The sequence below is a fragment of the Ictalurus punctatus genome, chromosome 12 (assembly GCF_001660625.3).
Source record: "Ictalurus punctatus breed USDA103 chromosome 12, Coco_2.0, whole genome shotgun sequence".
NCBI classification, from domain to species: domain Eukaryota; kingdom Metazoa; phylum Chordata; class Actinopteri; order Siluriformes; family Ictaluridae; genus Ictalurus; species Ictalurus punctatus.
In genome coordinates, this window is record NC_030427.2 from 625001 (window position 1) to 649468 (window position 24468).

The following is a 24468-nucleotide window of genomic DNA, read 5'->3' on the forward strand; positions in this document are numbered from 1 at the left end:
CCAGAACTGTGTTTCCAATCAAAGCCCTTTAAGCTTCAATACCAGTGTCACAATAACAGATCAGACTTCCAGGAGGAAGTGTACCAGGCTGGGACTAAAGCCAGAAGGTCATTAAGGTATAAGGGGGAAATCTGGGACGGGGTAAAAATCCTGTCCTGATGAAACCTTTCAGAAAATTCAACGCAAGGCGCAAACGCTGCAAAAAATGACCTTGTCCCAATAAAACCTTTAAGAAAATCCAACTGACAACGCATGCACCACAAATGTAAGGTATCATATAGATATGAATAATTCATGAAGGCGATGGAGATTGGTTTGTTTTTAGAAAGAAGAGGTTACTGCCCCGCCTGGGGATAATTTTACTGCTTCAGAAAAGTATATAAAGACGTGTGTGTGTGTGTATAATTCAGACTTTCTGCAGACTGTCTCACTTTGTTGTTTCAATAAAGTTTGATGACCTTTGGCATCTACAAACCCTCTGTCTCTGAAGAGTTTAACTTAGGTTGGAAAGATTGTTTTCCACGACACTCTCACGTGTCCCTCAGTGCAGATTGGGCGGTGTGATACGCTGATACACATCATAGGACCAGAAAATAGAATAATCAGTCATGTCTATTGATAGATATTTTCCTATATCCTCTATATCACCAGTGTCACATGCTGTATTCATATTGTTCCCATGGTGACAGTGTTCTGTTTTTCTTCTTCTCGTTTGTGAAGTTCTGTTCAATGTCACTTTCAAATAAAAGGAGAAAAGAAAAAGTGCCTTTCACTGGTGTTTAGATCACAAAAGGATCAGAAAGCAGTGATGAATACATGCAGTTATTCTGTAGAGATCATTTCTTCATCAGTTTTAGAGAAAAGGTAATAAATGGTGATAGAAGGTTTTGTCCACATGGCCCCGCCCTCAGTGCAGACGTAACGTGTTGGTGTAAAAAGTGAAACTCTTCTGGAACAGTACCAGAGGTTTGTTTAAAGATGATTAGAGTAATTATTAACCTTCATTAATCCAAACAGTGCAGTTCAGTGTTACATTAAAATAATAAACCATGCAGTGATACATTTATAAATAAAAATACTCACTCAGCTCTTCTGGAGGCTTTGACCACTGGCAGCAGCTTCAGAAGACATTCCTCTGATGGGTCATATTTCCTCAAATGAAACACATCCAGCTCCTGATCTGAGTTCAGTAACACAAACACCAGAGCTGACCACTGAGCAGGAGAGAATCTGGTTCCCCTGAGACGACCGAGACCTCCTCTGTTCAGGTAACGCTGTACTTCCTGCACTAGAGAATGATCATTCAGTTCATTCAGACAGTGGAACAGATTGATGGATTTCTCTGGAGATGGATTCTCCCTGATCTTCTCCTTGATGTACTCGACTGTTTCCTGTTTGCTGTGAGAGCTGCTTCCTGTCTGTGGCATTAAGTCTCGTAAGAGAGTCTGATTGGACTCCAGTGAGAGACCCAGAAGGAAGCGGAGGAACAGGTCCAGGTGTCCGTTCTCACTCTGTAAGGCCTTGTTCACTGCACTCCTGAGGAGATCACACATGTCTGACTTTCTGAAGAAATTAAAAAGTCCAGTGCTTTGCTCCACTAACACATTTGTCTTTCTAAAAATAAAGCAGAAAAATGCATATAAAGCAGCCAGAAACTCCTGAACACTCAGATGTACAAAGCTGAACACCTTCCCCAGGTGAAGCCCAAACTCCTCTCTGAAGATTTGGGTACACACTCCTGAGTACACTGACACTTCTCTCACATCAATGCCACACTCTCTCAGGTCTTCCTCATAGAAGATCAGGTTTCCTTTCTCCAGCTGTTGGAAAGCCAGTTTTCCCAGTGCCAGGATACTCTCTCTGGTCTGCTGAGGATCAGGGTCACATTTCTGATGGTACTTTTGGTCCTTGTGTTTGATCTGAAAGATCAGGAAGTGTGTGAACATTTGAGTCAGAGTCTTGGGGATCTCTCCACTCTCTGCTTCACCCAACATTCTCTCTAGAACAGTGGCTGAGATCCAGCAGAAGACTGGGATGTGGCACATGATGTAGAGGCTTCTTGAAGACTTCATGTGTGAGATGATTTTATTGGCCAGGCTCCGATCACTGATCCTCTTCCTGAAGTACTCCTCTTTCTGAGGATCACTGAACCCTCGTACCTCTGTTACCTGGTCTACACACTCAGGAGGGATCTGATTGGCTGCTCCTGGTCGAGAGGTTATCCAGAGGAGAGCAGAGGGAAGCAGATTCCCCTTGATGAGGTTCGTCAGCAGCACATCCACTGAGGCTGACTCTGTCACATCACACAGTCTCTCATTCTTCTGGAAATTTAGAGGAAGTCGACACTCATCCAGACCATCAAAGATCAACACCACTTTGTAGGAGTCACAGTCTATTACTTCTAGTTTTCTTATTTCTGGGAAAAAGTGATGAAGAAGATCCATCAGACTGAGATGTTTCTGCTTCATCAGATTCAGCTCTCTAAAGGGAAGTGGAAACATGAAGAAGACGTCCTGATTTGCTTTTCCTTCAGTCCAGTCCAGAATGAACTTCTGCACAGAGACTGTTTTTCCAATTCCAGCAACTCCTTTAGTCAGCACTCTTCTGATGGACTTGTCTTTAAAGAGATCGTTACATTTGATGGGTGTCTCCTGTGCTGCTGGTCTCCTGGACGCTGTCTCAATCTGTCTCACCTCATGTTCATTATTGACGTCTCCACTCCAACCCTCTGTGATGTAGAGCTCTGTGTAGATCTCATTCAGAAGTGCTGAGCTTCCATGCTGTGAGATTCCTTCATTAATTCTTTTAAACTTCTCTCTCAGGCTGGATTTCAGCTTTGGCTGATACACAGAGACGAGTTCTAATAAACAAAGTAATAACATGTTTTAATGTAAAATCACTGAACACAGGATTAAATGTAAAATTCAAATGCTGCTGTTCATTCCTGATTCATGTAGTAAATATTCCTGAAAGAACAGGACCATTGTACAGAGTCACCACAAGCTGGACCACGAACAGAACAGAAAAGCAGCAGATGTACATGATACTAAACTCGAACTTCAAACTAAAAGTGTTCCTATCTAAAACTATTTCCTCTCTCTAAAGTGAACCTGATGGAATAAAGCCATGACTCAGAGCTCTTACTGTTGTGCAGTGTGTTAGCGAGATCTGTGTGGTTCATGTTCTTCAGGACGTGCAGTGTGATCTTCAGCGCTCCGTCTCTGACACTGTGCACATCCTCCTCATCCTCCACCTCCCTCTCAGTGCATGCTGGGTAATCTGGACTCAGGAGCTTCCTAAACCTCTTCAGCTCATTCTTTATCAGAGTGATGACTTTGTGTTCCAGCTCCTGGTTAGAAACACACAGGAACACATCTAAATATTATAATGTTACACAGAAAGAGATGCTTTTATTTTATCAAAAGAATAAAAGTCTCTTTCTATTACCACAGTTACAGCTGAAATTCTGCCTGATTACCCATAATGCTACTGCACATCATTAAATCTGTAAATTGTCATGATCTTAAATAAAAAACCTGCAACCTGCTCACACACAAGTTACACACATTAAAAAGACACACACCTTGAATATGGAGTCCAACTGATTTCTGCTGAGGTTTGATTTCTTCTGTTGTGGTCTGTGAAGAAATAAAACACATGATGTGATATAGACTATATGTATTCATAGCTGCACAACACACACTAATACATACAGAGACAGATATTTAACACTATCCTCTTAACACAATACACTGATTTCAGGATTTCTCACTGACTCTAACATGTTTATGAATAAAATAGTGATCTAGTCATTAATGTCCCAGGTGTAAATGTTGTTGTGTAGCACCACAGACCCTCCAGCTCAGGGACTGCAGGCTGAACTGAACTCTTAAAGCAGTTTTCCTCACTGCCAGTCCGAGAGCTGCAGCACTGCACAGTTTAGTGTTTTACTGCTTCAACACCTGATAAAGATCATGAAGGGCTTCAGAATGAGACCAGTGAGTTTGATCAGGTGGAACACTGCTGTAAAACACCTCACTGTACTGACCTCACATCAGGAGAACTGGCTCCGTCTCTGAAGTGAAGTGGAAGATCCATTGACTCGTCACTCTTCATGGACACACAGCTGGGTTCTGGTGAGTCTGATCTCTTTCCCTCCATCATTCTAGAATTAAACAGAAATATCAGCAATAATTAATACTCTGCTGTCTCAGCACTGTTACACAATGTGTTCATCATTAAACACCAATAATTCCATCTTTTTAATTCAGCTCCAGTCTGCACACTTATTCAAACAGGAGACACGTCTCATACCTCAGGAATTACACTGATGTCAGGAGTCCCAGTCACAGATAACTGACTCAGCTGGGTCTTAAAGCCTGTAGAGTTCACTGACTCAAAGCTACGCTGCTCTTCTCCTCCACATTACACAGTCCTTTTTACTCTTCTCTCAGTGAATGATTTCTCTAAACTGTTCTTAGATCAGATCAGTGATATATTCACTGCTATTAAACACCTTAAACCAAAGTCTAGTTCCTCTGTAAACTAGTGAGTGTTTAGAGATACAGATCTGTTCCATGAGACGGTGTGTGTTTATTGCTGGTGAATGGAAAAGTAACTCACCTCTCGTCTCTCTTTAAGTCCTGTTCTCCAGACACACTCATGTTGGAGGTCATGTCTCCTTCTCCAGATTACAGCAGGACACACGTTTACTTCACTCCAACATCGGTGTGTTAAATCAAACCCTGTATCAGCGCAGAGTTCATTTACAGGAAATAGTCTCTGTATCAAGTCATAAAACAGCCTGTGTACATTCAAACTTCAGTACAAACCCACAAAACTCTTCTGCTTCTAGTGTACATTCAGTGTGTTTATATATTATAGCTTTAGATGTAGATACTCACTGTGTTTTTACTCCTGAAATGCTGTATTTTCCCCTCCACACAAAATGGAGACTGACTTTCACTTTCACTTCCTCACCGTTTATTCTGCAGAGGGGGAGGGGCAGTGAGGTAGGGTAATACACACACACACACACACACACACACACACACACACACACACACAGATATGGTTTGTTATCAGACAGCTTTCTGATTCATCGAGCAAAGGCCTGTAAATACTGAAAGTATAAGCCTGAAAACGCTGCAAATACAGAGAACAGAATGAAAAGTCTGGTAAAATCTACATCACACACATTATCATTTCATTACCTTCATTTATTATCTCGTGACTTCATTCAGCTGTGCACAAACAACTGTCAGAGCTCTACACAAATATATAAACTAAAATAAAATAACAGGAAGTAGAAACACTCAGCAGATCATTAGATAAAGAAGCAGAACTCATACGCTGAGTAAGTTTACTTAAATATCTGCAGAAATGTATTTTTTCTGGTTTTCCCTTGAGGAGAGCGAGTATCCTGATATTAGTGAGGATTGGTGTGTAAGTAGTTTTTGTGTGAATAATGAATGTTACTCAGAATAAAAGTGATGATGGAGAGTAAGTTAAACACATTGGTCAGACGAGTAACTAACCCAGTGTTTCCCAATCAAGGTTCTGTCTGATGAGAGCAGGGGTGCGTGTAAAAATCCTTCAAACATTTTCTAAAATGATCAAATGTGTAGAAAACATTTAATATAGATGAGAAATATCTGATGTCTAAAATAATAAGACACACACACACACACACACACACACACACACAACAATAATAATAATAATCTAGACCAGTACATTTCCTGAAGAAAATGTGTGCTGCTTGCCATGGCAAAATTCGGATCAGGCGCCAATACTTTCGACAGCCAGAAGAGTGGGGTGGCCATACTTTTGAGAGCTGGACACGATGGGCATCAATTCTTTTGAGAGCTGGAGGCACAGGGCACCAATATTTCTGAGAGCCGGCCGTGTAGTGCAGCTATACTTTTTAGAGCTGGCCGTGTAGGGCGGAAATACTTTGGAGAGCCAGCCATGCAGGGTGCCAATACTTTTGAGAGTCGGCCAGATAGGGCGCCAATACTTCTAAGAGCCGAACAGATTGGTTGCCAATACTTTTTAGAGCCGGGCGTGTATGGAGGCAATTCTTTTAGAGCTGGCAGTGTAGAGCGTCAATTCTTTCGCAACTCAATGGGAAATTTTCTGACTTTGAGCTTCCGTACCGGGAATGCCGACATTCCGATCACTTCCGTAATGCATAGCACACCTCTCCTCAATAAGCCGATCGATTTGACACCTCAACCGTCGATCTCCAACAAACGGTGCGGGACTAGTTTCGCACTGAAAAAAAAGTGGAAGAAGAAGAAGAAGAATTATAATAAGTTTGCAGAATAACAATAATAGTGCTTTTCAAGCACCATTAATTATAATAATAATAATAATAATAATAATAATAATAATAATACTAAGTAGGCCGAAGAACAATAGTAGTGCTTTTCAAGCACCATTAATTATAATAATAACTAGACCGGTACATTTCCTGAAGAAAATGTATATGGTGCTTGCCATGGCAAAACAGGAATGGGGCGCCAATACTTTCAAGAGCCGATGGCGAAGGGCGCCAATACTTTTGAGAGCCGGACGTGTAGTGCGCCAATACCTTATAGAGCTGACCATCAAGGGTGCCAGTACTTTTGAGAGGCGGCCAGATAGGGTGCCAATACTTCTGAGAGCTGAACAGATCGTGTGCCAATACATTTTAGAGCCAAATGTGTACGGAGGCAATTCTTTTAGAGCTTTCTGTTTAGAGTGCCAATACTTTCGAAACTCAATGCAATCTATGGGGAATTTTCTGACTTTGAGCTTCCATAGCAGGAATTCCAGCATTCCGATCGCTTATAAAAGTCATAGCACACCTCTGCTCAATAAGCCGATCACTTTGACACCTCATCTCCAACAAACGCGAGAGAAGTTACGCGCCGAAAAAAGTGGAAGAAGAATAATATTTATTATAATAACTAGACCAGTACACTTCCTGGCTAAATTTGGATCGGGTGCCAATACTTTTGAGAGCCAGATGGATAGGTTGCTACAGGGTTTTAGCATCATGCTAGCATGTTTTAACATGTTGTAGCATCATGCTAGCATGTTTTACATCATGCTAGCATGTTTTACATCATGTTAGCTTGTTGTAGCATCATGCTTACATGATTTAGCATCATGCTAGCTTGTTGTAGCATCATGCTTACATATTTTAGCATCATGCTAGCATGTTTAAGCATGTTTTACCATCATGCTAGCACGTTTTAGCATGTTTTACCATCATGCTTGCACGTTTTACCATCATGCTACCATGTTTTAGCATCATGCTTGCACGTTTTACCATCATGCTTGCACGTTTTACCATCATGCTAACACATTTTTGCATCATGCTAGCATGTTTTAGCATCATGCTTACATGTTTTAGCATCATGCTAACACATTTTTGCATCATGCTAGCTTGTTTTAGCATCATGCTAGCTTGTTTTACATCATGACAGTTTGTTGTAGCATCATGCTAACATGTTTTAGTATCATGCTTGCACGTTTTAGCATCATGCTGGCATGTTGCTAGCATGTGTTAGCGCTATACTGGCTGTTTAGGGTGCTAATACTTTTAAAGCTGGACAAATAGGGTGCCAATATTTTCGAGAGCCAACAGCGTAGGGCGCCAATACTTTCGAGAGCCGGACAGATAGGGCGCCAGCATTGTTAGAGCCGGCCGTGTAGTGTGCCAATACTTTTTAGAGCTGACTGTCAAGGGCGCCTGTCAAGTACTTTTGAGCGCCGGCCGGATAGGGTCCCAATACTTTTGAGAGCCGAACAGATCGTGTGCCAATACATTCTAGAGCCGAACGTGTATGGAGGCAAAACTTTTAGAGCTTTCTCCTTAGAGGGCCAATACTTCATGGCTTGGTTTGTGCTCTGACATGCAGTGTTAACTGTGGGACCTTATATAGACAGGTGTGTGCCTTTCCAAATCATGTCCAATCAACTGAATTTACCACAGGTGGACTCCAGTCACGTTGTAGAAACATCTGAAGGATGATCAGTGGAACCAGGATGCACCTGAGCTCAATTTTGAGTGTCATGGCAAAGGCTGTGAATACTTATGTACATGTGCTTTTTTTTTTTTTTAAATAAATTAGCAAAGATTTCAAACAAACTTCTTTCACGTTGTCATTATGGGGTATTGTTTGTAGAATATTGAGGAAAATAATGAATTTAATCCATTTTGGAATAAGACTGTAACATAACGAAATGTGGGAAAGTGAAGCGCTGTGAATACTTTCTGGATGCACTGTACATCACTACAATTACAATCACCACAGATGGAAACTGGATGTGTGTTTGTGAGTGTGTTTGTGAGTGTGTATGTGTGTGTGTGTGTGTGAGAGAGAGAGTGTAGCTCAGTATCTCCAGGGTACAGTGTGGATTCTCCAGTCCAGCAGAGAGCAGCTTCACTCCTGAATCCTGCAGGTTATTGTCACTCAGGTTCAGTTCTCTCAGTCTGGAGGAGTTTGATCTGAGAACTGAGGACAGAACTCTACAGCTTTCCTCTGTCAGATCACACCCACGCAGACTGGAAGAGAAATGATGAAATATCAGAACATTGATCACACACACACAGCCATAATACAGCTAAAGTTTCCCATGACAGTTCCCATGACAGTTTCCACACAGAAATCAGAGGACAGCTGTGGCTCAGGTGGTAGAGCGGGTTGTCGGTTCGATTCCCGGCCCACATGACTCCACATGTCAAAGTGTCCTTGGGCAAGACATTGAACCCCAAGTTGCTCCCGATGGTGAGCTAGCGCCTTGCATGGCAGCTCTGCTACCATTGGTGTGTGAATGGGTGAATGAGACACAGTGTAAAGCACTTTGGATAAAAGGGCTATAAGTGTGCCATTTACCATTAATATTAATAATAATAACATCATCGGTTACAATGATCCTTGAAGTACTGAAAACATTTTTGTTTGAACAAATGCTTCATTATAATTGAAACATGAAGCCATTTGAAAAGACACATGACACTTTGGAATGTTGAGACCATGCACGATCAAAACGTCAATGAGCCTTGGAGTCACTCTTAATCCTTGTCTCATTCTCCATCGCGGTTACGGCTGGTAAAGAAGGTTGGCACATTGAAACGATCAAAACATAAACCATCAGAACATAAATGAACCAAGGAAATGCACTTAAGTCTTGTCTCATGCTCCCTTCCTCTGATGGCCAAGAGAAAATGGCACTGGACTTGGAATGCACTGGGGTCTCCCCTACGCAACTTGAAGCCTGCTCAAGGCATGTCAGCGGTCTGTGTCAACTAACTCGTGTGCACTATCTTGCCGACTGCAGAGAGAAAAGGGCACTGGACTTGAACTACACTGGGGTTTCACCTGTGCAACTTGAAGCCTGTTATGAAACTGTGTCGTAATGCAGAGGGAACTCTATTCAGATGAGCAAGAAAGCACCTTGGCATTCATCAAACACGCTTGTGTTTTATCCTAGGAAAATGCTTTGACGTAAAGTAAGTCGTCCGAATGTGTTCATGTAAACTAGTAAAGGCTCTAATTACTTGACTGAAGTGAACGTACTGAAGAGGGCGTCCACGTGCGGAAACCTGAGAATATAAACGAGACTGCAAAGTTGTTGCTGGAGAAGGGTCGAACATGGACAGACACGTCCGTCGGCTCCAGTAGAATAGCCTAGTGTTTCCTTAAATCACTTTGAGGCGTCGGACTCTAAATCCAGCGGGGTTTTCTTGCGCAGTTATGAACCCTGCTTGCAGCTTTGTCAGCTGTAGGTGTCAAGTCACTGGTGCTCAATCTCCTGCTGTTTATTTAAAGCAGAGTATGTATGCACCCTAACCCTAAAGTTTCCCATGTAACAGAAATATGAGTGCGTTTGTCTCACACAGAAATCAGAGGACATGACACCACATCATCATTATTATTATTATTATTATTATTATTATTATTATTATTATTATTAATAATAATAATAATAACATCATCAGTTACAATGATCCTTAAAGGACTGAAAACATTTTTGTTTGAACAAATGCTTCATTATAATTGAAACATGAAGCCATTTTTAATAAAAGTATTAAAAAGTCTCCTATTTAAAAATAAACAAAATAAATAAAATAAATAAGAAATCTCCCATTTGAACAAAAGATGAAATAAGATAATACTTTATTAATCCCAACGTGGAGAAATGAGGGAATTAGGAGGAAAAAGGAGCAGGACCTGCTGTGGCTTTGTTTGGAAATATTTTTGTTGGTGAAATAGAACAGAAACAGACAATATTGAGTGTAAAATGTACGTCAGGTAATATTATCTTATTGTTTACATGTTAGCATAGCATGTTAAATTAACTACTAAATAAAAATAACATCAGCTGTATGAGCTTTTAAATAACGTCCTATTATTATTATTATTAACATTAACATTTACTGTAGCTGCACAGCCAGACTGCTCCTGTACCTTTAACACACACACACACACACACACTCTCACACACACTCTCACACACACTCTCACACACACTCTCACACACACTCTCACACACACACTCACACACACACTCACACACACACTCACACACACACTCACACACACACTCACACACACACACACTCACACACACACTCACACACACACACACTCACACACACACTCACACACACACACACTCACACACACACTCTCACACACACTCTCACACACACTCTCACACACACTCTCACACACACTCTCACACACACACTCACACACACACTCACACACACACTCACACACACACTCACACACACACTCACTCACACACACACTCACACACACACACACTCACACACACACTCACACACACACTCACACACACACTCACACACACACTCACACACACACTCACACACACACTCACACACACACTCACACACACACTCACAATTTTTTGTAATTAGAACATTCTGGGGTCAGTAGTCCCACCCATGTATTGTGGGGACACCACTTTCCTGAGGTCCTACATATGTGAAAAAAATCAGGCATGTATAATTTAAGCCTGTGAACTTACATTTCACGTCTCAAGAATGAAAACTCTGACTGCAGTTTGTGCATATGTACCAAATAGTAACTAAGAGTACTCAGTTTTCTTGGAGAAGATGCAGTAGGGAACCTACTGAGTCCCAGTGGATGCTTATGTTGGAAATTATGGAGAGGTGTGATTGAAAGGCAGGATTAAAAGTGCCAGCAAACTACACAATTCTGATATTTATGATCCAGAAAAGGTGTAGACTGTGATGGCTGCTGTTTCTCCTGGCCATTGTTCTCAGCAGTGTCCCCCTCCATAATCTGCATATTTAAGACATTTGGAAAATCTAAAAGAGGAATATGCAACAGAAAGCAAATACACTGTTCAATACGACAAAAACAATAATTATTTCACTATAGGAATTAAGTTTATTATTTCAGGGTTAGATATGGGATACTTTGGAAGACTTTGGGATAATTACGGTCCATTCAGACACACACACGTTTTGTAGTTCATGCTTAAACGTGGCAGTAAAATACCTGAAGCAGATCAGATGAACAATAATGTCTAATTTTATTGTTAATGCACAACAACAAAATTAGTTGTGCAACAAAAATGAATCGCAACACTGCCGGATAAGACAATGTTTATTTTTGAATAATTTTTAAATTGTGAAAACAGAGAGGGAGATACCCTGCATACCTTGCTGCACCAAGACCAGACTCCTCCTCCGTAATTGCAGGTAATTTCATCACCTTCTTTAAAGTCTGTTAAAGCAAACAGACCAAGATGTGGGCTTCCATCCACTTCAGTCTTCTGCATTCTGCCATTTGGGTGCTTGTGGTCATCATTAACCAGCCTACCAAAAGATCCGTCTTCTTTTGCAGCATCAATACTCAATACACAACGAGAGAAAGAGAGAAGTATTCAGTGACCGAATATTCCACATCAAATTCTACAAATATGATAGCTCTGCACAGAATTTTTATTGTTAACGGTCAGATGTAAATGTTTAAGTGGACAAATACTTTACAACTGCAATTTTCAAGTACAATGAAAGTACACTTTGAAGAAAAACTATGCAGACATTGTCATTCTTTATGCAGGTTAATTCTATGGATCATTTATTTAGTGGTGCTTCAAAAGCACTACTATTGTTCCCTTGCATACTTAATTATTATTATTATTATTATTATTATTATTATTGTTATTATTATTACTCTCCAGCCGGCGCTCAAAGGTATTGGCACCCCGCACAGCCAGCTCTCAAAAGTACTCGCGACCTTGACGGTCGGCTCTAAAAAGTATTGGCACCCTACCCGGGCGGCTCTTGAATGTATTGGCGCCCTGTCCCGATTTCACGGCAAGCACCGCTCACATTTTCTTCAGGAAATGTACTGGTCTAGTTATAATTATTATTCTTCCACCTTCGTGCCATTTTACCTCTAAAGAAAATGTTAATATATTGAGATTTTCAGTCCCTAGTGATGTTCTGAGTAAGAAAATAACCATATCCGTGCTTGCTAATAACTGTGCTGAGTGAGAACCTGTTCTACACACAGATCACAGCTCAGCTGCGGTGTTTAGAGACGCAGAATAAAAGGAGCGCGCTGTAGTTACAACATCGAAGCACATCACACCACCGCCCAGCGCTTTACAGATTCATAACAAACTAATAACTGGAACTAATGAGCTGGGCTCGGTCCAGACTACTGTCCACCCTGTCCTCGATTTCAGAGGCTTTAAACTCAATCCAGCGCTCAGATCGATAACTATTTAGGAAGCCTGACTCTGCTATTTATAACCGAACTATCCGTTACATGGTGAAGCTAGTTACAGAAGTCGGTATAACACTAAATATTCACATGACATGACAACCACCAAAGCCTATTTAATATATTAACTTCATTTTATTAACTTATTGTACTTACTAATGTGCTGGATTGGTTAAAGTGTGTGCTAACTCTGGCTAGTAAAGTCCGCTAGCATAACAATTACTTTAATATTGTGATTCAATTATAAATAAAGTGTTAAAGCACGGAAATAAAATTACAAATTTATAAACTGCAAAAAAATTATAATAATAACTTACCTTTCGTTGTATTTGGTCTCGTTGCCGCAGTAGAATCACTCCTTAGGGCAATGGAAAGCAGCCTGTGACAGCCAGGGCAGATGGGAAATGTAGTTCTTTTCCTACTTCCTGTGTGGTGTTTATGAACTATTAGTGCAGTCAAAAAAAACTACACTCCCCCATAACCCGACTTAAGGATTTCGTTTTACTGTTTAGAGATTTTTTTTTTTTTTTTAAAGTGTCATTTCGCTGTGCGAAAATTTAAAAACTGAAACTTTAATTACTATTATGACTTATAATTATTTGGAAAACATGATAACATGATAATTGTTATGCTAACAATCTAACCTTCTAACAGTCTAATTAGGCTTTTAACTTACCAGACCCTTTTTGTACGCTAATAGGTAATAGAGCTAATGTGCATATGCAGATTAGCCACAGTCCTTTACTAAGTGGGTTCCAGACTAAAGGGGGCGACATAGACCAATTTGTGAGGCGTCTATTTACAGCCTCCTCAACACTTTTCAGTGCATCACCCCTGTGAGGACGTGGATTTTTGTCCCCATAATGTTTTTGGTCCCCATGAGGTTGCTATGTAAACATGATGATGTCCCCATGAAGTGACAATTACAAACTCTCTCTCTCTCTCTCTCTCTCTCTCTCTCTCTCTCTCTCTCTCTCACACACACACACACACACACACACAGACACTCTCTCTCTCTCTCTCTCTCTCTCTCTCTCTCTCTCACACACACACACAGACACTCTCTCTCTCTCTCTCTCTCTCTCTCTCTCTCTCTCTCACACACACACACACACACACACACAGACTCTCTCTCTCTCTCTCTCTCTCTCTGGAGAGAGGAGTGTGGCCGAGGCCGCTGCTCCAAGTTCGCTTGTTCATTTTTCTATCTATTTTTTCTTAAGAAATACGATTTCCTTTAGGTCTTTGGCTTCTGAGAGAGTTTAAATTACTATTGTTTGTTTTGTGTGTGCGCGCGCGCACGCGTGTGTGTGTGTGTGTGTGTGTTTGTCGCTGGCTTGGGCGGCTGTTTCCGTGTTGTTTTGGGAAACATGGCTGCTCCAGGTACCGGTAAATATGATTCCCTCACGCGGCGGCATGCTATTACAGTAGCCACTACTGCCAGCGTTGAGGAGGTGAGTCTGGCCGTGGGGGAGAGTGTTGGACACGACAACATTCTGTCTGCGGCCCGGATGAATAGTGCCGTCGTGCTGTTTCTGAAAACGGTGGAGTTAGTAAACGACATGGTGGACAGTGGAGTTGTGATTGATGATGTGTTCCACTTAGTGCTTCCTTTATCAACCCTGTGTAAAAAACTCATCCTGTCGAATGTTCCTCCTTTTATTAAGGACGAGGTTCTGTCTCAAACTCTATCCCGCTATGGAAAACCGGTCTCCCAGATCAAGAAGATCACGACTACAAGTAAATCCCCTCGTGTTAAACATATCGTGTCTTTCAGACGGTGTGTGTACATGGTTCTGAAGGATAATAATGATCTGGATCTGACACTCAATGTAAAGGTGGAGGATTTTAATTATGTTATTTACGCTACTACTACGACAATGAAGTGTTTTGGGTGTAGTTTATCTGGTCATCTGGTGCGGGCCTGTCCGGAAAAACGGGTGAACAGTACAGTGTCACTAGATAGTGTGGATCCGTCCCTTTTTGATGAAGTTGCGGATGATAGCTCTCATATGGAGACAGAAGAGAATGTGTTCAAAGTACCCCAGAGAAAGAGACGGAGAAATCGTCCTCATGCACAGGCTAAGAGGAAAGAGAGGTAGAGAGCGAGAGCGAAGCGTCTGACTGTAGTATTACATGTAGTGTAAATCTAAGTGGCTTTTCTAGCCATGAATATAGCGTGGACAACATCAAGGCTTTTCTGAGAAAGACTAAACATGCTAGGAATGTGAGGATAGACGAGTTTTTTCCGGATGTGGAACAGTTCATTAAAAAAACACGTTGGTTTATGGGAGAATGGGGTTTCACTGATCAGGAGGGATACCGTCTAAAGAAAATCCTTACAAAAGTCAATGTACTGTTGGACTATAATGATAGTGATAGTCAATCCTAGACATCATGTACGTAAATCTATTATTTTTCCTCATATTTATGAGTGAGTTTCGAATCGCTTCGTTGAATTTAAATGGAGCAAGGGAAAGAAATAAAAGATTTTTGTTGTTTGAAACGGTGAAGCAAAAGAAAATTGATGTAATCTTTGCTCAGGAAACCCACACAGACGCTAATAATGCTGCGGACTGGGCCAGGGAGTTTAAAGGGTTATCCGTTTTAAGTCATAAGACATCTACCAGTGGCGGAGTAGCTATTTTATTTTCCTATAATTTTATCCCCTGTTCTTATCAAGTTGATGAAATCATAAAGGGTCGACTGTTAAAGGTTAGAGCTCAATATGAGAATAGGTGGGTTGTTTTTGTTTGTGTTTATGCCCCGACCACGGCCATTGAAAGAATGTTATTTTTATTAACCTTAGATAATGTCCTGAAGAATTGTGACTCTGATGATTCTTTTATTCTAGCGGGGGATTTTAATTGTACAGAGCTGGGTATAGACAGGAATCATGTAGAGCCCCATATGCCATCACGTAGAAGGCTAGTCGAATTAATGAAGTCCTGTGACCTTGTGGACATTTGGAGAAATTTTCACCACATGCAAAAGCAGTATACCTGGGTACACTCCTATAATAATATGCTCTCTATGGCCAGATTGGATAAATTTGATGGCTTTAAACACCAGTTAAGTGCTTTTAGAAGTTGTGTAATTATACCGGTAGGATTTATGGACCATTGTATGGTTCTGTCTACTGTGTTTTTAAGTAAACTCAAGCATAAGAGTGCGTATTGGCATTTTAACACCAGTTTATTGCAAGATGGTCATTTTAGGGATGTGTTTAAATATTTGTGGAGTGATTTTAGAACCACAAAGGGTTCTTTTAAATCAGTGCAGCAGTGGTGGGACTTTGCCAAAACACAAATTAAACAGCTGTGTCAACAAAATACCTCCAATGTCACGAGAGACACAACTCCCCGTGTGAAATCCTTGGAGGATGAAATAATGGTGCTTCAAGAGTTAATGAAAAACACAGGACGGCAGGTATGCATAGAAAATTTAAGAATAAAAAAGAATTTATTGACTAAATTGCTAGACGTTACCGCACAAGGAGCTCTGGTCAGGTCACGGTTTCAGACTGTAGAGTGTATGGATGCACCGTCGAAATTCTTTTTTAATTTGGAAAAAGGAATGGTCAGAATAAGATGATACATGGCCTGTTTTCTGATGATGGGACACTTTTAGTGGACCATAGAGAAATTCGAAAGAGAGCAGTCAGTTTCTACAAGGAACTGTACATGTGTGAAATCTCCGATGAGCAGGCACATGATAACGTGTTCTTGAAGGATCTCCCTCAGGTGTCAGAGGAAGCACATGCAGACCTCGGAGGGTCGTTAACCCTAGAGGAACTGCTACGAGCCCTCCAGGGTATGGAGAGTGGCAAGGCACCAGGGATCGATGGTCTACCGGCTGACTTTTATAAGTCTTTTTGGCCTGAAATGGGTGCAGACCTACTGGAGGTACTGGGTGACAGTTTAGTCACGGGGCGGCTGCCACTCAGTTGTCGCAGAGCAGTATTGACTCTGTTGCCCAAAAAATGAGATTTACATGACATAAAATCATGGAGACCTGTTTCAGTTCTCTGTGTGGAATACCGACTGCTCTCTAAGGTATTGGCAAACTGACTTAGTATAGTCATGGAAGAGGTGATCCATCCGGACCAGACCTACTGTGTGCCGGGTAGATTTATTCATGATAACATTTCGTTCATTAAGGATGTCGTAGAGGTCGGAAGGATTTTTAATTTGGAATGTGGTTTGGTTTTAATTGACCAGGAAAAGGCTTTCGACAGGGTTGAGCATACCTACTTATGGAACGTTTTGGCTGCTTTTGGTTTTAATTTGGATTTTATCGATAAAATAAGAGTTCTGTACCGTGACAGTGAAAGCATACTGAAGAGTAATGGTGACTTGTGTGCTCCTTTTAAAGTTCATAGGGGAATAAGACAAGGATGCCCGCTATTTCCTTGCGATTGAACCTCTTTTAGCAAAACTGAGAACAGAACAATTCCAAAGTGTGAGGGTGTTTTTAAACTATCAGCATACGCTGATGATGTGGCGATACTTGTTGGCAGCCAGAGGGATGTTGATACAACGTTGAAGATCACTGACGGTTTTAGAATTGTTTCTTCCGCCAAGGTAAACTGGGAGAAAAGCGTGGCGTTTTAATCGTGGCTTATTGTAGAGATGGTTTTAAGTATTTGGGGGTGTTTTTAGGAGACGAAGGGTTTATGGGGAAAAACTTCGAAGGGACTGTCGAGAAGGTAAAGGGTCGGTTGGAGAAGTGGAATTTTTTAGTTAAAAAAGTGTCCTTTAGGGGGCGTGTGCTTATAATTAACAACCTGGTAGCATCATCCCTCTGGCATAGGCTTGCGTACATCGATCCCCCAATACACGTTTTATCTAAAATCCAGTCAATTTTGGTTAATTTTTTTTGGGACAATCTACACTGGGTTCCACAGAGTGTTCTGTTTCTCCCCAAGGATGAGGGGGACATGGACTGGTGCACCTGCAGAGCAGGACTGCAGCCTTTCGGTTACAGTTTGTGCAAAGGCTGCTACATGGACCTGTAAATGCAAACTGGAAGGCTGTAGCATGTGCCATTTTACAGACACTTGAAGGACTGGATTTAAATAAACCTCTTTTCTGGATGGACCCGAAAAAGATGGACATCAGGAAACTTCCTGTTTTTTACCGTGATGTTTTTAAAGTGTGGGGACTTTTAACAGTGCAGAGAGTACAATGCTCAAGTTCTCTCCACTGGCTGCTGCAGGAGCCAATCATAAATGGTTCCATTTTAGATGTTTTTCAAAGAAAGCCGTTTCCTGCGCTTACAGAGGGGTTCTGCAGGGCTGGAGTCATCACTCTGGGTGACCTACTGACCTTAGCAGGACCGGAGTTTGGGAACGCGGTGGGAGTTGCTGGACACATAAAGATGAAGTCAGTCCGTGTAGTCACGCAGTTCCTTGTGGAATGGAGGTCCCTGTTGACTGAAAAGGTCTTGAAAATGCTGGAGGAATATTCCGGAGGGCTAAGTAGTCCCAATGACCAAGATCCTTTACCGGATTTTAGTGTCTTGGCAAATGTACGTGAGTGCTCAGGTGTGTTTTTTAAATCTGAAAAACTAGGTTTTGTGGGTCCCAAGGTACCATCTGGGAAAGAACTGTACAAAATGTGTGTACTATCTCTAAATAAAAAGTTTCTGGACAAAAGAGTCGACACACCTTGGCGTTCTGTTCTACAAATAAAGGAACATGTAAAGCCACAATGGAGAGCCTTGTACAAGTCACCATTAACAAAAAAGTGTGGGGATTTACAGTGGAGGATTTTACACGGTGCAGTGGCTGTTAATTCTTTTATCTGTGTTTTAAACCCTGATGTAAGTTATGAATGTCCTTTCTGTGCTGTGAGAGAATCTGTGTTTCACATGTTTATGCACTGTAGCTGTCGCTGAAAGCATGTATGTGTCATTTCTTTCTTTAAGCCTTTAAAGTATTTATTTGTTATGTTATTATTACAATAATGCACTGTAAATATTAATAGTAATTTGCCTATGTGAGTTTTGTTTTACAAGGGTTGCAGAAATAGTGACACCTACAGGTTAAACTAGTGAGCTGCATTTAATTTAAGTTACTGTGGTCATGTGATTAGCCTAACTAATAGCAGTGCAAAAATGTGCATGCAGTTTGTTGGTGCTACGCTGTACACGGAGTTAGATGCTAAAGAAGAGAATAATTAAACAGTAAAGCGTTACAGCAACTCCTAGATTTCTGGTCGGAAGGCGCACACGGTATGTTAGTTTGTGATGTTGTGCATTTCATGTTTGTATTGCAATGTAATAGCGCAATGTTTCCTAAGGCCATTAATGCTAGTTTAATATGTGAGCAAGATGAATGACTACTCATGGACTCTTAAGAACATGCTTACGTACAATATGCTCATGTGAGAATGTGTTATGCACTTTATTTCAGTTTTTGACGGTGTTTGACGGTGTTTGACGGTGTTTGATGGTGTTTGATGGTGTTTGACGGTGTTTGACGGTGTTTGACGGTGATTGAATGCGCTTAAGTTGTGAAGGAATGCAATTAAAGAAACGACAAACATCAGTTGAAGCGTACGTTTTAATCTGACCAGAAGAATAAGTTTGGGAGCAGCTACAGTGAAAAACGTGGCCTACTGCCTTTGGAAAGGCAGTGAAGAAGAACGTAGGCCTATTCTGGAAAAGCAGTGAAAAACGTGGCCTGCTGCCACGAGCCACAGTGAAGAACATACTGCTTCGTGAACTGCAGTGAAAAAGTATTGTTTGGTGTGGTGTAAAACATCGCCATCCATGGACATGTACAACGTAGCCATTGGAGAGTGAGCAACGATCGCCAGCATCCCAGGGAATATTGTACGGGCCGCCCCTTGTGAAGTCCCGCACTCAGCGTAAACGACCTGCCTACCCATCCTGGCATTCATCCAACGTGACCTCGCGAGCTTCAGTTCAGCGTGAAGGTGGAACCCAGAAGAAGACGGTGCTGCAGCTGCCAAGAACGGCCACAGGGAAGCAACAACGCGACATCTTTGGACAATTGAGTTTGTGAACATTCATTAAATCTGGATTCCAGGTCAGACTGTGCATTTACATTTCTCAGTTTTGTTTAAATTGTTATTTATTGCAATTCCAATTTATTATTTGAAACAAAGGAAAAATGAGAACTGCATCTGAATAGTTTTGTAAGTTGAATAGCAGTGTGTATATAACGTACTTGTTTGATCATTTGAAAGTGTGTATTTTCCTGGTCATTCTAGTTTACCTTTCATCATTTAATATTTCAGTAGTGTTGTTTCAAAATAGTTTACTAAAATGGATCAAAGCACACCAGATGTTTGTGTACTAGAAGGAGTACTACAGGCTCTAGAAAACGAGAAAACAGAATTACAGAAGGAATTAGAAACTGAACTTGAAGCCTCAGAGAAACAAAGAATTGAAGAACGGTTAGCTGAAATTAATAAAGACCTCCAAATACATAGGATAGGGCTCCAGGAGCCAACACCTGGCACTGAACAAGCAGTGAGGCGGTCAGAAAGAGAAAAACACCCAACAGAAAAGATGCTTGAGCTCATTAAACAGGAGAGCATAAAAAAGGAAAGAAAGTTCATGTTAACATATGTAACCTTCAAAGCTGAGGTTCAGTATATTAGAAGTAAACTAAAGGAAGAATGTTGTAAATCAGACTTAGGCGAAATGATAAGAACCTTGGAAAAGTATGAGTCAGAAATAAAGCAGGTATATAGTAGCTTACGTGCACTGACCACACCGGCCCAAGATATACGAAGGAGAATGGATATCTGCACATCAGTGACTTCTGAAATAACTACACTTCTGAAAGTGCGTTATGCAGAAGCTGATAAAGAGTTTAATGCAGAAGCTGTTAAGGAAACTCTTTCAAAATTACTCCAGAGAGAAGACGCAAGGTCAGTTTATGGGTCAACTGTGTCAAGAGCTGGAGTGGGTAGTGTGCAAGATAGTCAAGTGTCAGTAAAGAAAGCGGAGGTGGCGGCACGCTTGGCATCGAAACGTGCTGAACTTAACAGGGAAAGGGAAATATCTGCACAAAGAAAAGAGGTGCTAGCTCAACAAGAGAAGTTAAAACTGATGGAAGAACAAAGGAATCTTGAGGCTATGGAAGCTGAATACAATGTATATGCTGAAGAGAAATTAAAATTGAATGCTGAAATAGGAGAAACTAGAGAAATCTTCATTTGTCTCCAAGTCAGCTTCCAGTGCAGCATAACAGCACTCCATGCACCCAGAATCCCAAAGACCTTTCAATCCCTTTTTGTTCTGAAAGCAAAATAGAACCAAAATCAAATGAAGCCTCCCTAGTTCAAGCATTAAAAGAATCCCTGGCAATGACTAGACTTCCAGCACCAGAGCCGTTCATGTTTACAGGAGATCCACTTAAATTCACTGAATGGCGTACCTGCTTCAAGGCCTTAATCGAAACAAGTTGCACAAACCCAGCTCATAGACTATATTACTTGAAAAAATACATCAGTGGAGAAGCACTTTCTGTGTTAGAAGGAACATTTTATAGAAGTGATGAGGAAGCCTACACGCAGGCTTGGGATGCCCTTAACAAACGTTATGGTCACCCCTTCATAGTTCAAAGAGCATTCAGCGGGAAGCTGAGTAGCTGGCCCAAGATTGGACCAAAGGAATCACTGAAATTAAGGGAATTTAGTGATTTCCTCATCTCCTGCAAGAATGCAATGCCTTACGTTCATGGTCTAAAGGTTTTAGATGATTGTCAAGAAAACCAAAAGCTGTTACAAAAACTTCCTGACTGGGCAACAACTCGCTGGAACCGGTACGTCACTAAAGCACTAGATGAAGGGAAGCCATATCCTGCCTTTAAGGAGTTCTCAGACTTTGTAGCCGAAGAGGCACGTGTTGCTTGCAATCCAGTTTCTTCTCTTTTTGCATTAAAACAAGCAGATGAGAAAAATGGAAAGGAACAGAAGCGTCTCAAAGCCAGCACTCTAGCAACGTCAACAAAGGTGTTTCAAAGATCAAGCTTCACTTCAAAGGACTCAAGTGCATCAGGAAGTTCTACAACCAACTCTCCTGCCACTCAAACCAAAAGACAAATAGATTGTGTGTGCTGTCAACAAAATCACATTATTTATAAATGGGAAAAGTTTGCAGCGATGTCTCTAGAGGAAAAGAAAAAATTTGTCATTAGCAACAATATGTGCTTCGGGTGCCTCAGAGTCGGACATGTTGCAAAAAATTGCAGAAAGAGGGCTACTTGCAATATTTGTAGACAAAGTCATCCATCTCCACTTCACGAAGAACGCCCTGTAGGAGAAAAGCTAGAAGCATTACCACCAAAGGACAATTCTTCCATTGCCTTATGCACCGTGAGAATGGACAATGGTGATCGCACTTCCATGATTGTTCCAGTGTGGCTCTCTAGTGCGGCCAAGAATAGTCCAGAGACTTTAGTGTATGCATTACTGGACACACAGAGTACCAGTACCTTCATTGACCATGATGTCTGTGGAAAAATTCAAGCGCACACAGAACCTGTCAAACTGAAGTTGTCAACAATGACTGACAAGAGTTCAATACTGAATTGTCACAGAGTTGTTGGACTGAAGGTGAGAGGGTACAATTTACAAGAGTACATTGAGCTACCTCCAGCATACACTCAAGAATACATCCCACTAGAGAAGAATAGCATTCCCAGTCGTGAAACAGCAGCAGGGTGGACTCACCTTCTGAGCATAGCCGAAGAGATGCCAGATCTGTTGAACTGTCCTGCAGGACTTCTGATTGGCTATGACTGTGCACGGGCTCTGAAACCAAAAGCAGTGATATCAGGGGAAGAGTATGAACCTTATGCAGTCAAGACAGATTTAGGCTGGAGTATAGTTGGAGCCAAAATGCCTTGCACTGACATAAGGGATGGCGAAGGGTTCTGCCATCGTATCTCTGTGAAAGAACTTCCACCTATCACACCTGCCTCTGTGATCAAAGCATTAGAGAGAGATTTTCTTGACACAAATCCAAGAGAAAGGACAATATCCCAAGATGACATTCAATTTCTGCATCTCTTGAATGGGAAAATTCAGTATAACGAAGAGGGACATCTGGAGATGCCTCTACCATTTAGAAAGCGTCCTCAGCTTCCAAATAACAAGCAGCTGGCTACAGTCAGATTGAAACATTTAAAAGGAAAAATGGAAAAGAGTCCAAAGTACAAGGAAGATTATATCAAATTCATGGACAATGTCTTTAGAGATGGTGATGCAGAAGAAACAAATGCCACCACAAAGGAAGGCAACACATGGTACATTCCGCACCATGGGGTGTATCATCCTAGGAAGCCTGAGAAGATTAGGGTCGTATTTGACTGCTCTGCCAAATGTGAAGGCACCTCTCTGAATGACCACCTCCTCACAGGACCTGATCTAACAAATACTCTGACTGGAGTGCTGTTTAGATTTCGCCAGCATCAGATCGCGATTAATTGCGATGTTGAGAAAATGTTTCACCGCTTCCACGTAACCCCAGAAGATCGGGATTTCTTGAGGTTCCTGTGGTGGGAAAATGGGAACACCGCAAGAGAGCCCAAAGAATACCGGATGCGAGTTCACATATTTGGAGCAGCATCATCGCCTGGATGTGCTAACTATGGCATGAAATACCTCGCCAGCAAATATGAGAATGATCACCCATTGGCTGCAGTCTTCATCCGGAAAAATTTCTATGTGGATGATGGGCTTATCAGTGTCGATTCAGTTCAAAGAGCCAACCAGCTTGTGAATGAAGCACGGGAAGTCTTTAGTAAAGGACAGCTGCGCTTACACAAATTTGTCTCTAACAACAGAAAGGTTTTGGATGTAATTCCAGAGAGTGAACGGGCAAGTGCAGTGAAGGATGTGGACCTGAACTACAGCGAGCTTCCAATGCAGAGTGTGCTGGGAGTGAAGTGGAGCATAGAGACGGATGCGTTCTCATTCAATGTCGTCCTCAATGAAAAGGCAGCCACCCGGCGAGGAATCCTATCAACGGTAGCTAGTGTATACGACCCATTAGGATTTCTCTCTCCCTACATCTTGACAGGGAAAAGAGTGCTGCAAGAGATGTGCAAAGAGGTGTAGGATGGGATGAACATGTTCCCCTTGAACTGAAGCCAAAGTGGGAAACATGGCTCCATGACCTGGAAAATCTTGAGAAAATTCAAATACCAAGATGCTTCATTCCTGATCACCTCAGCACAATACGAAAAATTGAGCTGCATCAATTTTCAATTTCTCTATGGTCCACTAAAAGTGTCCCATCATCAGAAAACAGGCCATGTATCATCTTATTCTGACCATTCTTTTTTCCAAATTAAAAAAGAATTTCGACGGTGCATCCATACACTCTACAGTCTGAAACCGTGACCTGACCAGAGCTCCTTGTGCGGTAACATCTAGCAATTTAGTCAATAAATTCTTTTTTATTCTTAAATTTTCTATGCATACCTGCCGTCCTGTGTTTTTCATTAACTCTTGAAGCGCCATTATTTCATCCTCCAAGGATTTCACACGGGGAGTTGTGTCTCTCGTGACATTGGAGGTATTTTGTTGACACAGCTGTTTAATTTGCGTTTTGGCAAAATCCCACCACTGCTGCACCGATTTAAAAGAACCCTTTGTGGTTCTAAAATCACTCCACAAATATTTAAACACATCCCTAAAAT

At 41.4% G+C, this 24468-nt stretch overlaps 1 protein-coding gene and 1 long non-coding RNA gene across 6 annotated transcripts in view; both read right to left on the reverse strand.

Moving 5' to 3' along the window:
* Positions 1–6177, reverse strand: part of LOC128634116 (NLR family CARD domain-containing protein 3) — a 9226-nt gene extending 3049 nt beyond the window's left edge. The window contains exons 1-8 of one of the 5 annotated variants that reach the window (XR_008397324.1): positions 4905–5016; positions 4624–4745; positions 4049–4165; positions 3584–3638; positions 3145–3349; positions 1084–2860; positions 227–949; positions 1–165 (exon numbers count right to left, since the gene is read on the reverse strand). The exon at positions 1–165 is cut by the window's left edge and continues 200 nt beyond it. Coding sequence is in view for 4 of the 5 variants with exons in the window: in XM_053684355.1 (XP_053540330.1) it covers positions 823–949; positions 1084–2860; positions 3145–3349; positions 3584–3638; positions 4049–4165; positions 4624–4676 (2334 nt within the window). In the remaining variant the exon portion in view is untranslated. Of the gene's footprint in view, positions 950–1083; positions 2861–3144; positions 3350–3583; positions 3639–4048; positions 4166–4623; positions 4746–4904; positions 5019–6158 lie in introns of those variants that run through there. The other 4 variants (XM_053684354.1, XM_053684355.1, XM_053684356.1 and 1 more) reach the window with 4 other exon arrangements.
* Positions 6178–10075: 3898 nt separating this feature from the next.
* LOC128634151 (uncharacterized) lies at positions 10076–13209 on the reverse strand. The gene is made up of 3 exons (XR_008397402.1): positions 13103–13209; positions 11713–11905; positions 10076–11356 (listed from the first exon to the last, which is right to left on the reverse strand). It is a non-coding gene; the product is annotated as an uncharacterized LOC128634151 (long non-coding RNA).
* Between the last annotated feature and the right edge of the window lie 11259 nt (positions 13210–24468).